This window comes from Cyprinodon variegatus, unplaced genomic scaffold, assembly GCF_000732505.1.
Source record: "Cyprinodon variegatus isolate N-32 unplaced genomic scaffold, C_variegatus-1.0 Scaffold403, whole genome shotgun sequence".
NCBI classification, from domain to species: domain Eukaryota; kingdom Metazoa; phylum Chordata; class Actinopteri; order Cyprinodontiformes; family Cyprinodontidae; genus Cyprinodon; species Cyprinodon variegatus.
In genome coordinates, this window is record NW_015150856.1 from 270881 (window position 1) to 286488 (window position 15608).

The 15608-nt window shown below is 37.4% G+C and overlaps 1 protein-coding gene across 16 annotated transcripts in view; it reads left to right on the forward strand.

The window, feature by feature from the left end:
- The window catches only part of mark3 (MAP/microtubule affinity-regulating kinase 3), a 65044-nt gene that overhangs the window by 4370 nt on the left and 45066 nt on the right, over window positions 1–15608 (forward strand). For 15 of the 16 annotated variants that reach the window (XR_001481603.1, XR_001481600.1, XR_001481602.1 and 12 more), the window contains exons 2-3: window positions 5293–5475; window positions 6491–6544. Coding sequence is in view for 12 of the 16 variants with exons in the window: in XM_015387775.1 (XP_015243261.1) it covers window positions 5293–5475; window positions 6491–6544 (237 nt within the window). In the remaining 4 variants the exon portion in view is untranslated. Of the gene's footprint in view, window positions 1–712; window positions 857–5292; window positions 5476–6490; window positions 6545–15608 lie in introns of those variants that run through there. The other variant, XM_015387776.1, reaches the window with a different exon arrangement.

The window sequence follows — 15608 nt, forward strand, 5'->3', positions numbered from 1 at the left end:
ATTAAATCTGATGAATGATGTGTATTGGCACTGTATAATTAAACTGATTGTAATTCACATATTTTGATCTTTCACCAAACAAAGGTGAGACAGAAATGCCTCTAACTGCCTGAAGTCATTTTATTTGCAGCAAAAGGTAGTTTGGTATAATAAAGAACTTGAAGGCAAAAAAAAAAATTCAAAAACAAGTCACTTTTTAGCTTTGTGTTTGATTATAAACACAAATACATTAATTGTTTTAAGGAAGTCAAATGTGTAATTTGTCTTAATTCCAAAACTCCCTTTTCCTTTTCATATCCAGTGTTTTTTATTTTCTCCTTCATTGGAAACCAGCCATTGAAATGCTGTAGAAATCCTTAAAGTCTTTCTAGGTTTGCTTTATTTTATTCTTCCTTTTCTGTGGCTGCAAGCAGACAATATTTACACGTGACCTGGCCGGTCTCATGACTCCTGTTGGTAGCAGCACAGAGTCAGCGGGAGATAACGCTCTGAGCACAAACAGAACAGCACAGAATAATTGATTCAGTGAGAACTAATGATTTGTTTGCCAGTCTTTTTAGTCAACTAAGCTAGAAGTTCATTCAAGCGGTTTTTTTTTAGATGGTGGGAGTGAGAAAGAAACACAGGACTCCATGTTCTCAACACGGCTGAGGCAGCTTTTATTTTGAAAGTGTGTCGACCAGTTTCTGGTTTGGGTGTGTCTGCCGCGGGCTTGACTGGGCAGGAGCTCCTTTCTCCTCCTGTGTGGTTACTGGGGCTCTGAGAGTTGGGAGGTCTGGTATTGTTGGACATCATTGGTGTGGCAGAGGACTGAGGCATGACAGGATCCCAGGGAGCCAGGAGGCACCGCAGCTTTGTGAGTAACTTCTCCCAAAGAAAGGAAGGACTTTTAACAAGGAATGTTGTTTGTTTTGTTCAGTCTCCTATCAGGAAGTTACGAGCTGGAAAATGAAACCGGAGCACTTTTGGGAAAACTTTTTGTGTCGTATGTTAGAATTAGACGTTATTGAAGCTGTAGCCGCAGCAAGTTTTCTTTGTTTAATCACTCATTTCTTTTTTCCTTTAATTTAGAACAGTGGCCTTATCCTATAAGAGTAATTTATTTTTCAGTGATATTGGACAGTAGGAACACCAGAAATAATCCTGTACCGACTCAGAAACCATCTGGCTGTTTAGTTCAGGATTAATCTGACCTTATTTTGGTCCAGTTTGCTTTAAAGAATAGATTTTTTGACATTTTCAGTAATGAAGTTAATCTTTCCCTATTTTGATTTGGGCTAGAAATGCAGGTCCTTCAAAGTTATTTTTATCCTATACAACTTTTATCTAATTTGCGTTTCTGTATTTAAAGATAATTTTTTGGGAAGTTTCTGCTGTATTATTGCGATTCCTCGCCTTATCACAAAGACGGAACGGATGTAGTGCTGATAACCATCCCTAGAGATCTGATCACACGTCAAGGTGTGAACATACTTAGGAATGTTGAATTTTGACTTTTAGCGTAGGAATGGTTTCTTTCCCCCTCCTTAGGCTGCCTGACGCATTTAGTCTGCAGTAATGGAAAAACCGGAGGGCAGTTTGTCCTGAGATACAGTAAAGGATGAGTTTTAATCTGGAAATCGCTGTCAGAGAAATATCAGTTGTATAACAGTTTTTATTTTACATCAGTACACTGCCTTAAATATTCATAAATACATCCAGATTTTCCTTATTGGTTTTGAATGTAAATTGTAGATCTTTAATTAATGTGTCCTGATTCTCCCACCGATACTTTTGTGCTGATTTTTCTCTTATGAAATGTGGTCGATACTGCTTATTAATTAAATTAAATACATTAATCATCTCTAATTTGAGGCCTAATACGTCATATTTATTCTTTACTTGGGTTTTCTTTTACCAACTTTGCCAAATAACTCCAGGAAATAATCTGTACCAGCTGGCTGTCACTTTAATTATTTTTTCACCAGGTGTTCTGGTCAAAAAATAAATAAATGGAGGCAACTTTTTGTTTTTTTTTAACAAAATATGTAGTTAAATGAAATTATTTCTGAGACTTAAGCATTTTAACCATTTATCTCAATTCATTAAAATAAAAAGTAAAAATAAAAAACACATCAGCCTTTAAAGCGTCCTCTTAAAATCATTTATTTCCTTTTTAAATTTTAAGATATATTCTTGTCTAAAGATTTTGTGTTTTGTCTGTTTTGGGGTGTATGGTGGCTCAGGAGGAACATTTAATTGATTTTAGGCCTTTCAGTATAATAACAATAAGAACTGTTCTGTTATTAAATTAACTAAAAAACTATCCGATAAGTTTGTTTGAAATGTGTTCACTGGTGTGAAATGAGCCGGAGCTGCCGATTTATCGACCTGCAGCTCTTCTAGGAAAGTATGTCAGCTTAACAAGGTCTGACATGAACAAAACCTCAGTAAAAATACTTTAACTTCAGCTGTCAAACAAGTTATTTATTTCCATTTATGTATCTTTAATTTAAAATCACAGTGCTCATAAAGGCCTTAAACTCTTTGATTTAACTGGTTTAGATTTGCAGAAGTTTCTGTATCGAAATTAATTTAATGTAAACTCGCTTCACGCTGCATCATTTGCCCAATAAAAGCCAGCAATTTAATTTCTGTTAACCTGTTTTTTTGGAGGTAAAACTGCTGAGCTCTCCTAAGTTGCATAAAAGTCATCCTCTGTCATTTCTAGATTCATCAAGGCTTCAGTAGCAAACGCCACTAAAATGCAGATCAAGTGAATCTTATTTGTGGTGATCTGAATATTAACACAGTTTAATTGACTGAATGAATCAGTGACTCTCAGCAAAGAAAATCCTGTTTGCTGTTCAGCCCACTTTGTGACAACCCTGTTTGTTGATTAGCATTGAAATCAGGTAAATGGGATGTGGTTCCTGTAGACGCATGTTAATACCGGGTTTGAACACAGCTTCAGTGTTTGTAGAGCTAATTAGGTTAGGTAGGAGGGGGTCAGCTGCGGGCGGGGCAGAGACTCCCTCCTCTATTGATCAGGGGTTGGTTGGCTGATCGATACCGAAACACACAGAGTATCTGTTCTGATTTTTTTATTTTTAATGTCAAAAGGATGGATGCTAACAAAACAGAGCTTGTTCAAACTGTACACTGCAAAAATTAGATCTAAATAAGTCATTTTTTGTCTTAAAATAAGTGAATTTTTTTTCTTGAATTGAGGTGGAAAGTGAGACACTTTGCCAATAGAATAATTTACATTTACATTTAAAATAAGAAAAAAACAACTGCATTGTCTTATTTCAAGTGTATAATATCTAATTATCTTATTTTTAAAGGAAAAATACTCATTATATTGGCAAATCATCTTATTTACCTATTTAAATTGAGGGTAAATAACTTCATTTAAGATTTTTTTTTTTTTATTATTTCTATATTGTTTTTGCAGTGTGAGCTCTTTCTTTTAAGGTAGCATGATAAAGCTAATTGGCAGATTTATGTTGTTTCCTTTTCTCTTATTTCCTTTTTTGTCTGCATCCATAAATTGTGTGAAGGATTTTTTTTCTTCTAACACACAGCCTTAAAACATTGGGACTGACACCAAAACACCAGAGCCTAAATATGAACGATTGGAGCCCAGATTGAATAACCATCAAGTTTCCCAGAGGTGTGCTCATTGTGGCTGTCGGCTCAGCAGTTACATGATGGTGCCTTGTTTACCCAGACTGATTAATTGATTGACCCTTAACTTTAATTCAGACACACATGCCTTTCCATTAAAGCAGATTTAACTAAATGCGCCTCAGGTCTCCCTGTAGCATTTAGCAGTGTCATTCTTCCTAAGAGGAACCAAGAGACAAAAGAACTTTTTAATTATTTTAACAAATAAAAGGCAATTCTAATCATTAGTGTATTTTTATCCACTGACAAAAAGTTGACATAAGGCAGCATAATGGACGTGTTCTGGTTGTCTTTCACACAACCCTATCCAGTGTGAATAACTGGGACTGTTGTCTAATTAAAAGCAACACGGACGTTCTGTCTGAAACATTAGAGCGTTGCTGTAAACTTATCTCAGACTTAAGGGTTAAAAAAAAATCATCCAAACAAGTTTGTTTTTTTTGTTGTGGGGAAAAATGGCTTCATTACATCAGCTTTGAATGCTGTGCATCAAATGAAGCACATCCGAGGCGAATTAGAGGTGGATATACTATATAAGGGGACATTTCTCTACTATACGTTTGATTACAGCTGAATGACATAAGGAAACCTTACAATGGTGATGATATTTGTCAATGTTAAAATGCAAACATGCAACCTATTTTCTTTTTTTTGGACCATTTGGACTTTTAGCATTTTAGAAAATGTCATGTGTCCAGGGTGTCTGCATCTGCTGCCGTGAGACTCTGTTCAACTATCTTAATATTACATTAGCATAAAAAAAAATGCACCTTCATAACCCAGGCCAACGATTATCGCTCTATAAACAGTGCTTTATGATACGAATATCGTTCACATTGGTGCTGAGAAGCACAATACCAACGTGAGAAATGTGTTTGACATGATGATTCTTGTGTTCATGCTGCTGTAAAGAGGCCATTACAAGTGATGTGTAGTTTTTAGAAAAGCTACAGAACACTTTTAGTTCATTAACTCAGTCTGTAACTAATGAGTAGAGAATACTTACATTTCTATAGTACTGCTGATTACTGAAGATAGCTGAGTTAATTAAATTAAACTAGGGTTGCAGCTTTTAGTTGTTTTAGTAAGCAATTAATCAAATTATTTTCTCTATTTTCTTCATCTGCTCTCTTCCACAGGTTGAATAAACCAGATATTTCTTTCTTAATTACCTTCTTACACTCTAGTTTTCAGTTGAATTTGTTTTTACACCTTATGGATCATAGAAATGGCTAAATTTCAGTCGTTTCATAACAACCAAAGATTGTTGAGTTCAGCATGAAATGTTAGCTCCAAGTATGGTGCATTCACTGACCGGAATTTTGAGTTTCCTTTCGGTTGGTCAGCGATCTGGGCTGCGCAGGTTGAGAATGGTCCGGCTCTGGTCATAAAAACAATTTTACTGGTAGAATCTAAAGCCGTTATAAGTGACGATTCACTGCTGCTATGTGTAAATGGAGATGCTTTGATGATTTAATTTTCCTGGTCATTAATCTCCCTAAAAACCACAAATAATAATGATAATAATTTGACCTTTTCCTGATTCATACTTGCTGTATAAAGATGGTCCAATGTAATATCTGAATGTGCCGACTTTCTCTAACTCGCTTCTTCTCTCCACAGCACACGTCTCATAGCAATGGGCGCCAGGAGCTTAGCACACGCTCGGGTCGGACCGGCATGCGATCCCGCAGCTCGGACGAGTCGCAGCAGCCGCATGTCGGAAACTACCGGCTGCTCAAGACCATCGGCAAAGGAAACTTCGCCAAAGTCAAACTCGCCCGGCACATCCTTACCGGCAGAGAAGTAAGAACGAGAGGTTTTATTGTCAAAATAAAAAGCTGAAAAAAGAATTAACTGGAGGTTACTTGCATTATGCAGTATTTTGGTGGGCAGATGTAAGCATTTATAAATGTATTATATAGAATTCAAGCTTTGATTAAATATAAAAATTTAGTCCCAAAGTTTTCTCATCAAAAGTCAACCTGTAATTTAAATGTATTTTCTTATTTCAATCAAAAATAAATTGAAAGTGAAATAATGAATGTAAAGAATCATTTAGAAAGCAGAAGAGATTGATGTTTAAGTTACATTAATAATCTAGAAATTGAATTATTAAAACAATTAGAAATTTGGAACCAGAATTGTCTACATTGAAATTGAAAGTAAAAATGTAATGTTGGTAATTCCAGAATTTGGGATGTGTGTATCTGTTTGCTTGAATCCATGAGTCAAACACCGAATAGGGAAAAATGACGCTTGGTGTAAAACTTTCCGTAAACAAACAGGAGTTCCTTTATCCGACTCCCACTGAGTTCATGCTGTAATGGTGTGATTTAAATGGCTATTGGACCTTAGATAGCGACCCGTCTGTAACTGAGACATAACTCTGTCTCTGCCAGCCGTAGGTCTGTAATCTTTGTTCTTTTATTGCCGATGGTTCTGGATTAAACATGAGTGCTGTCACTTTTCTGGAAGTTCTGCAACAATTGGCAGACTCTGTTAGTGTTGCACGAACTGCTCTCAGAGCGTTTGTTGTCTCCGACCTGTCGACACATCCAGGGCTCTGAGTGAACCTGATACAGTAACTCCAGCAAGGCTGCTGCTGAAAATGATTATTTTAGCTTTTAAGACCCCAACAAGCAGCTCATGGTGTCCTTATACACCGGTTATGTTTTCAGACGGCCTCTAAATTCAGTAAAAGTTTCCTTCCTTTTCTGAGCTCTCCTTTGTGCCTGTTGTTTTTAATTACAAAAGTATTCTGCTTTTCCACCTCCTCCTGTTTATCCAAGTTTCCTTTTTTTTTCTTTTTTTTCTACAGGTGGCTATTAAGATAATAGACAAGACCCAGCTGAACCCAAACAGCCTTCAGAAGGTAATTTACTGTATTGTCTCTTTTTAAGCAGAATCTCTTTCCTCTGAATTGTTTGTGGAGCAAGTTCTTCTGGGCCGGTGTGAAGGCTTTGGAACTTTGGTTTTTCTGTCTCGTCCAGTGGAGGGTTCCGGTTAGAGCCTAATCTGATAGTTCCGTCTGCCATTCCTCTTATTTAACTATTTTTTGGTGTTTCTAGTGTTAGTTATTTTTCAAATTAAGTATAAACCAGGATGAATGTCAAATCAGAATGAGCTTTATTCATGTCCCAGAGGGCAATTAGTTTTACAAAAAGTCGAAATAAAGAAATTCATTACCATATTTCAGAAGAGAAACACAGCAGTAGAAGCAACTGCTTCAACCAGTAGGGCTTTAAAAAAGTTCATAAAGGGCACTTGACAACAAATGACCAGGAAACAAACAAATAAAGAAATTTGTTAATTCAATTCAATCTGTTTATATATATATAGCGCCAATTCACAACATGCCATCTTATGGCACTTAACAGTTCACCAGATCCTATAGTCAAATTGATTAAAAGTTTTCTATCTAAGGAAAAGTGGGGGTTTAAAAAAGAGCATGTGGGGCACTGACCAACAGATGACCAGGGAAACAAAGAAATTATACCAAGACTTTGAAAACCAAAAAAAAAAAAAAAAAAAAAAAAAAGCAATTTAACTATTTTCTTCATGGGTAGTTTTGCAACCAAATGGGTTTTGTGTTTCTTGGTATTGGTAAATTCACATTTTTTGGCATTGGTTACAACTTCAGGCTTTATGTTCTTCCCATTATGAAGTCCTCTTTGGCTTCTTGCCATTTTTCTTCCAGCATCGCATCATATTTGGCCCCATTCCCATCTTCTCTAACCTAAGCATTATGCTGCCATTACCATGTTCCACAGCAGGGGTGAGGAACTCTGGAGGATGTACCTTATGAGGGTTGCATGGTTTTTAGTTTACACACACAGCTCTGTGGATGCTGAGATTCATTATAACCTCACGATGCTAAAAAAACTGACCTCTAACCTTTTCCTCAGTCTTTGCCTTTCTTCTCTAATCTTCTATGAACAAACCTGTTAGGGAATCGCAGTAGAGCTGGATTTATTAGAATAAATGCACGTCATATAAATATGACTCTTTAAATTTGGTCTAAACATCCCAATGACAGACGTTAATATTTCTGTTTTTAACATTAGAAAATGTGTCTAAATACTTTTGAAAGTATAATTATGACGGAGTATTAGGCCCAGGCTAGACATTTATTAAGTTATTTTTTATTTCAAGAATAAAGTCACAGCGAGAATAGTCCTAAAATTACAGGAATAAAGTCGCAACGAGATTAGTCCTAAAATTACAGGAATAAAGTCCTAAAATTGCAGGAATAAAGTCCCAGAATTACAGGAATAAAGTCCCAGAATTACAGGAATAAAGTCGCAACGAGAATAGTCGCAACATTACGGGAATAAAGTCTTGGAGCTACGGGAATAGGGTCGTAGCGCTACGGGAATAGGGTCGTAGCGCTATGGGAATAAAGTTGTATTGTATGACAATTCTTACAAAAAGCACCTTCTTCACTAAAATGAGGAATGTCGAGCATCATTGAAGTTATACTTTGGCAACGTTTGGTCAAAGTGAAATCTTTTAGCACCGGCATCAAATCGGGCAGAATGTCAAGGTGGACTCAGGTTGCTGTTTGGTGTTTCTGGCCGTCTCATGCAGGTCGGAGCTCGAAACTTTCTTTCCGAAACGGGTGGTGGTATGATGACTTCACTCATGTCATTTTTCATCTTTATTCTCATAATAAGACTTTATTCTCGTGACATTACAACTTTAATAGAATTTAAAAGAACCCAGCCTGGCCCTAATACTCCGTCATATATAATAAATTAGATATGTGGAGGAGGTGCATCTTTTTTCATTTTACACACCATGATGATCCTTGTTTGCTTGTTGGTGAAAAACAGTCGGTGAGTTAAAAATGAGCTCTGGTCAATCTTTTAGGTTTTATACTCCTTATGAAGGCAGCCTTATGTTGTGTTAGGCCTGTTTGACTCCTGAAGGATTGGGTGAAATCAGTGCAGCTCGGACTCTTTGTTTTCAAACCGTCACAGAGATGTGTGGCGGAAAGCGGCTGATGTTGATGTTCAGCTGGCCCCGCCTCTCAGCTCCTCTCTGCCCCTCGTCTCTCAGTGCTTTTCCATTGGTTTTTCCAAAGCCCTATTGATTGTTGCCTTTGTAGCTCGGGGCCCCGGGCCCTTTGGCGTTCGCTGTGACACCACGCCGACACAAATACACTGAGTCATAATGCCGCTGAAACACAGAGCGTGATGCTTTTATGTCGGTCCTTGTTTTTTAGGTTACTGCTTTTTCACTTCTAAAAGTGTTAAATTATTCTTCCCGCTGTTCCACAAAGTATTTGACGTATTTTAATGTGTATTCTAAGGAAGCGGGGCATGTTGATCCTCCAATAAGCCATGTTTGAATACTTGAAATCATGTTTATCTAGATGCAAACCTGATGTTTCTGTTTTCTTATTATTTTTCTCCTATTTTTGGGGAGATGAAAGTAATCCATCCTCAGAGTGAATCAGCTGAGTAGTTTATGCTGGTTTTAATCCTAATGTTTATAAACAGTCACTCATGTTTATTCAGTAGAATAATAAATTAATCTAATGATTTATTGACAAGCTGCTTTTTCCTAAGAGATATCAATTCTTGTATAAAATGATCTTTCCACAAGATTTTTTTATGTAAAAAAAAAAAAAAAAGAATCGCACTCCTTTATTTTTACAATTAATTGTGGCAGCTGCAACTGACCGAATAAACGGCACATTTTCTCACACATCATTGAAAACTGACAAAAACTGATTCAAAACTTCAGCGGTAAAACAATTTCGTCCTAAAAGGCTGGAGTGAGAGAGTTGGTCTATTGTTAAATGTGATATGGAAAATAAAATGCGATTCAGAAGTTGTACCTTTTCTTTTTTTTCTTATTGCAAATGTATTTAATGGTTAATGGTCCAGCCCTAGTTTGGATTTAGCAGAAATTAGATTTTCCCCTCTAACCCACCATGGTTAGAGGGGAATGTTTTTTGTTTTTGTGGATCAGGGCTTGAACATAGAATTCAACCGAAACCTAAATAAAAAGGTCTCAGATGTCAGTTTTGTTTGTTTCCAAATGTAAAAAAGTGCAAGAGGGGCCGATGCTGATAGCATACTGTTAACATTATTACTAGTGGTGGAAAAAATGATTAAATATTATTTTATAGAGGTGCACTGATTTATCGTCCAGTCGATTGATCGTCCTCGATTTTCTTAAATTTGGGGGATCGGAGATCGGCCGATACTTAAATATAAATCCAATCTGATCTACCTCTGTAAACTTCTGAAAACCACCAACTGTCAGTGCCTTAGAATTTCATTTATATTTAGTTATTTCAGAAGTTTTAGTTTCATGTGAAATCATTTTTATTTTTTTTCCCAGTAGGATACTATTGAAATATCTTGTTATAACAACTGGCGGTGTCAGTTCTAAAAGAAATCTTTATTGGTCAAAATCTTAGTCGGCATTTCAGGCTTTGTAAAGATCATGAATCAGTTATCGGCCAAAAACCGGTAATTGTTGCACCCCTAGTTTTTATTTTTTTTTATTAATTAGCGTCATAGTATTGATTATAGGGCATGTCGAGCAGTCTACTTAGCCCCATGTTCTACAGAATTTCTGTTTCTGTATTTTAATGCAGCTTAAAATCTTAGTTCAGCTTTTTGAGGAGATGCTGCCATAGTCTCCAGCTATGCAAAAAGTGGAATAAAATATTTAGATTTTGTGTCTGTTGTTAAGCAGCATTCTAAATGCTACCTTTCATTTCTCTTTACACATCATAGTTGTTTTCAAAGTCACTACAACTGGATTAATTCAACTTGCAACCAGCTTATTTACCTTCTCCTTCAAAAATGTACTTAACATTCAAACAGGCCTGTGGTTATCTAACCTATTTGTTCTGTACTTAAGCAAACTTTTGTTAGTAATAATTTCATGGAATTTGATTTAATCCCTAAATCCATCATAGCACATGGCTGAATGTCAGAAAGGGCTGTGATGGATCAGAAACGGCCAACCTGAGTTGGACTGAACTGATGTGACCATGTAAATGCTTTGAAGGCTCATAAAGGACAAGAGGACATTATTTTTTCTTTTTGCCAGTGGGTTGAATATTCTGAGATGACACATCTGTCATTTGAAGCTGGGGTGTTGATCAATGTCAAGGGTCAAGAAGGGAGTGCAAAGGTTTAATGAAATGTAAACAGAGGAGGCTTTAAGCTAAAGTTTGTCAGCCTCGATTCGCTCCTGAAGTTTTAAACAACACTTAAGCTACATTGATCAGAAACCAAAACGATTAACTGTTCGGTGCTAATATAAAAAAAATAAAAAAACTGTCTTGATCCAGTCAAAAAAAAAAAAAAAGTTTCATCCTTATATAGCTGCTGTTATTAGTATTTTGATTTATCGGGTCACAGGTTCACCCTAAAAGAGGCAGATGTCTGTGGTTTTGATCCAGCTGCTCTACAGGAGCATTATGTAACTCCAGCTGAAATGCAGTCGTCGTTGGGAATGAATTTCCCCATGTTGACCCATTAATGTCTGTGATGCCCTACTATTTATATCTGACGTAAGCTAACATTAAGCCAATATTAGCACAGTTGGTAACATTAAACCCATTAAATGTTGAATGCAAATCAGCACGATTCCCCCTACAAAGGTTAAACGTTTCTAACCACAAAGATCTAATTCTAGTACTTTTTATGGTGGAAAAAAAGGTTGACTGACAAAAAAGAAAATATACATTTTGCTTCTTTGTGTAGAGTGAGTCCACACTTGGATGTTCTTTATTCTGTTAGGATGAAGATAATCCATAACTTGATAAATTAAGACAAACGTTCCCATCTTATTTGAGGGGCTTGATGTAAAAGCTGCCTTTATAGAAAACACATCAAAGCAGTACTTAGTGCCAAACTGAGCCCGGTGTGGGAGCTTTTGAACCTTTTAGTCAACATGTTTTTGGCTTTCTGAGATTATGAGAACTGTGGACTTTGTTTTGCAGAAGAGCTCAGTGCACTTTAAAGTTTTCCCCATTTTGTCATGTCAAACTTGCAGATTTCAGTGGATTTAATGGGGTTTTATGTTATGACTCAAAGCGTAACAGTAGTAGTGATGAATAACAATGGAAAAAAAAAAGGAGATGGATTAGATTTTTTAATCACATTTAAAATGTGAATGGTGTGACGTGCAGCTGTTTGTCCCCCTTCTTCAACCATTAAATTAAATCCAGTGCCACTAACCGACTATAGTCTGCATGTTTGTTAATACAATGGGGGAAAAGAAGCATTAATGCAGTGAACGTTTCACACTTAGAAGTCTGTATTTTTTTTTTTATTGTTACACTTCAGCTAATATTTCCAAAGAGATCCATATTAATAGTTTTATGATTAAGTATTATGATTAAAGAGGTTGCTGTGCTCATTTACTCCACTCTTTTAGGGAGTGGATCTTTTTTGGTTTCTGCATTTTCTCTGCTTACGACACTGTTATGCTCATGAGAAGGTCCTCCTCACCACGCTCTACATTTGTCTATTAATGTGTGCTCTATGAATTGGAGGAATTCTAAGGGTTTTCTCAAAGGTACAGATTCATGTTACTGGACAGTTTATACACCAAACTCAATGTGGTTGCATACGTTTTCAAGTCAGAGGACTTGACCAAAGCTTCTTACACTCTACACCAGGCATCCCCAAACTCGGTCCTCAATTCCCCCTGTCCTGCAGGTTTTAGAGGTTTCTCTGCTTCAGCACAGCTGGTTATAATGATTTCAGTAGACCAAAAGCCTGTTAATCAGCTTTCAATTAAAATCAGCTGTGCTGGAGCAAGGAAACCTCTAAAACCTGCAGGACAGGGAGCCTTGAGGACCGAGTTTGGGGATGCCTGCTCTACACTATGAGCATCTTCTTTTTCCACCTGGATCCCCGCTTTTTTTGGTCCTCATGTCACTCCGTTGTCAGACAAACTTGCCCCCACTTCCTCACCGCCTCGGCCGTATCCAGACCCACAGCTAGTTTGTTATAGTCCCTCTTGCGCATACCACGCTTCAATATTGCGCATAACAATAAAATGTCTGCGTCATACCTGCGACAAGCTCACTGCGACACGCTGCTGTGAGAGTATAACCAGCCCTTTAGTTTAGCGAGTGTACATGCTTATTTTTTATGCTTTTGTATTAATACATCCCCTTCATTTCCAGCTTTTTTATTGTCACAAGTACAGAGCAACAGAATTCACTCTCTGCATTTAACCCATCCCCTTGGGGAGCAGTCGGCTGCCATTGTGCGGCACCTGGGGAGCAGTGTGGGGTTAAGGGTCTTGCTCAGGGATCCAGAGTGGCAGTCTGTGGGAACTCAGAAGCTCTTGATTCCAAGCGTAATACCCCAACCACTAGGCCGCCACTCAATGACATCATTCCAAAAAAAAGAAACAACAATCCACTGATGATGACATCATGTTTGTTTTGTTATTTCTCCTAAAGGTGCCTTATACAGATCCTAACATGTATCATAGTCAGATGAGCTGAGCTTAACTGCATCTGGAGGACTGGTTCTGGTCTGTGACCTAGTTTCACTTTAATGTTGTGACTTTGCTTCATCCTGCTGACCTCTTTCCAAAACATCTATTTACCATCAGTAACGCATGAAACCAGTTTACTGGGACCTCCCCTAACTCCCCCACCCCCAAAATCGGTCCCATTTAGGTTTTGATCTGCGTGCTGGGAAGATCCAGGCTGTGCTCAGACTTTTGTAAACAATGGGATTTGCCTAAAAGAAACGGGCCTTCTCAGTATCCGTCAGAGCAGCATGTTTTCTTTCTCTTAGTAAGCTTGGCGGAAAGTTTCTCCTGGTGAAGCACAGAACCACCTCAGACTAATTTCTGGAGAAAACCTCGGATCAGATGGAGTTACAGGCAGAGGAAGCCGAACTTTTTCCTTTTGTCATTTCTCTGGCCTTCACCATGAGACCAGTTCAGGTAGTCGGTTTTCCATCTAAGTTAAATAGTTTCTGGAAGCATTGGTTATCAGGTTCCATCATAAAAAAATCTCCCTGCACTCAGAGGTACATCAGTGTACAGCCAGTGTTTACAGCAGGCCTTCCTGTTCAGCTATATGACCTGAAGTGTTTTGTGCAGAAACTCAAGGTTGCTGCTGAGTGATAAAGGAAGCAAGTGGTGAGCTGTAAGTTTCTACAGGGCTTTACGTGCACGACGGGTCATACCTGCTGATTGCTTAAAGCCCAACTAAAACCAGAGTTCACAGATGAAGTTGCATCAGATTTAAACTGACAGAACAATCAGGCAGCCAGCCTTTCCAGGCCGTTTAAAGCTAATACAGCGCATCATGCTTCTCTGTGAACTTTGCAGAAGAAAAGAAGTGAAAAGCCATGAACTGACGAACCTCAACAATAACCAACTTGTCAAACCTTTGAAGTGGAAGCGAAGTTCATCAGAGATGGACTGCACTTCCTGTTAAAAGAACAGCCGCAAACCAGCTAAAAGATCATTTCCTTGATAACTCAGAAGAATGTTTATTTATTCTCTTGCATTGTTTATTTTTTTTAACATAGCCTTGACTTTTTCTTCTCCGAGAATGAAGCCATACGTCAGCTGAGATCCACCCCTTTCTGAAGCTCAACTCCTGCACAATAATAAAAAGCAGGTTTTTACCTGTAAAACTCAGATGCAGTAAGAAGGGAGGACTCGCTGTCGGCTGTTTCAACATGACCTGACTGCACAAAAAAGGAAAATGATTACTCTAAAGGTTTGGTTTAGAGAACCCTGAATCTTCCGTTAACCAAAAGACTAAAGTTTGGTTTAAAATAGCCGACACATTAAATGGGTCCTAGTTAACTATCTCTACTTTATGTATGAAAGTATTGATAAGAGTTTTATGATGAGGAAATAAAGTAGAACAGGTTATACTTCCTAAATGGGGGATAGATGTACTTTAAAATGTATTTGAGTGGATTTAAAGCTGCTTAAATTTGTCTCTGGATCATAGACAAAGTCAAAGACACGCTAAACTCTTCCAGTACAGAACAAGAGTTAACAGACTGCTAAAGAAAGTTGTTGGACTCGTTTGACCAGTTTGATCCGGTCGGACTCGCTCTACTGGTTCGCTTTGGAACATGGATGATTTGTCCTGACTTTGAAATCACCCTGATAAAATAAGGTTGTTGTTTTGCTCTTCAAATCTTCTGCTCCGTCTGTTGGACCATTTTAACACTCTTGCATCATCCTGTAATTTTGCAGATGGGTTGCTTATCATATCTGATGCCTTACAGTAGCTCCTGCAACTATCATACTGTGAGCACAACTAACCACAGATGATATCCATCATCAGGTCATATTTGTCACACAATCATCGTACTTTATCTCCTCAGAGGCTAGTACAGTTAAAAAAAAAATGTTGAAAATAAAATAAAATGGGCTGTTTGATAACTACCAGATACTTAATTCAATTCATTTTATTTATATCGCACCAATTCACAACACGTTCTCAATGCACTTTACAGTTTTCTAAGGAAAACCAGTTGATTGGATCGACTCATTGACTCAAAGGGAATCTCTCACACTAAGCATGTTTGTAGCGCCAGCAGACAGGAAAAACTCCCTTTTAACAGGAAGAAACTCCCTTATAACTTAAAGCTACTTTATTCCCTGAAAAATAAAAATAAATAAACAAGCAAACACAGTTCATGTACATTTTTAAAGTCGTAGGGAAGACGTATTTAAATTACAAATCTTTCTGGTTTAAACATGTATATAAATGTACTCTTTATCATATTGTCCAAAAGGTTTAAACATTTATATTTAAAAGAAATCTTAAAATGTTTTTTTTCTTTTTTTCTGTTATTTTATGCAGGCCAGTCTGTTATAAGTCAGCTTGTACACTGAAATTCGGCCAATCGGTCATCTGTTAATCAAATTTTTTCGATCGTAGCATCTTGATTCATATGGCGCAGCTAATA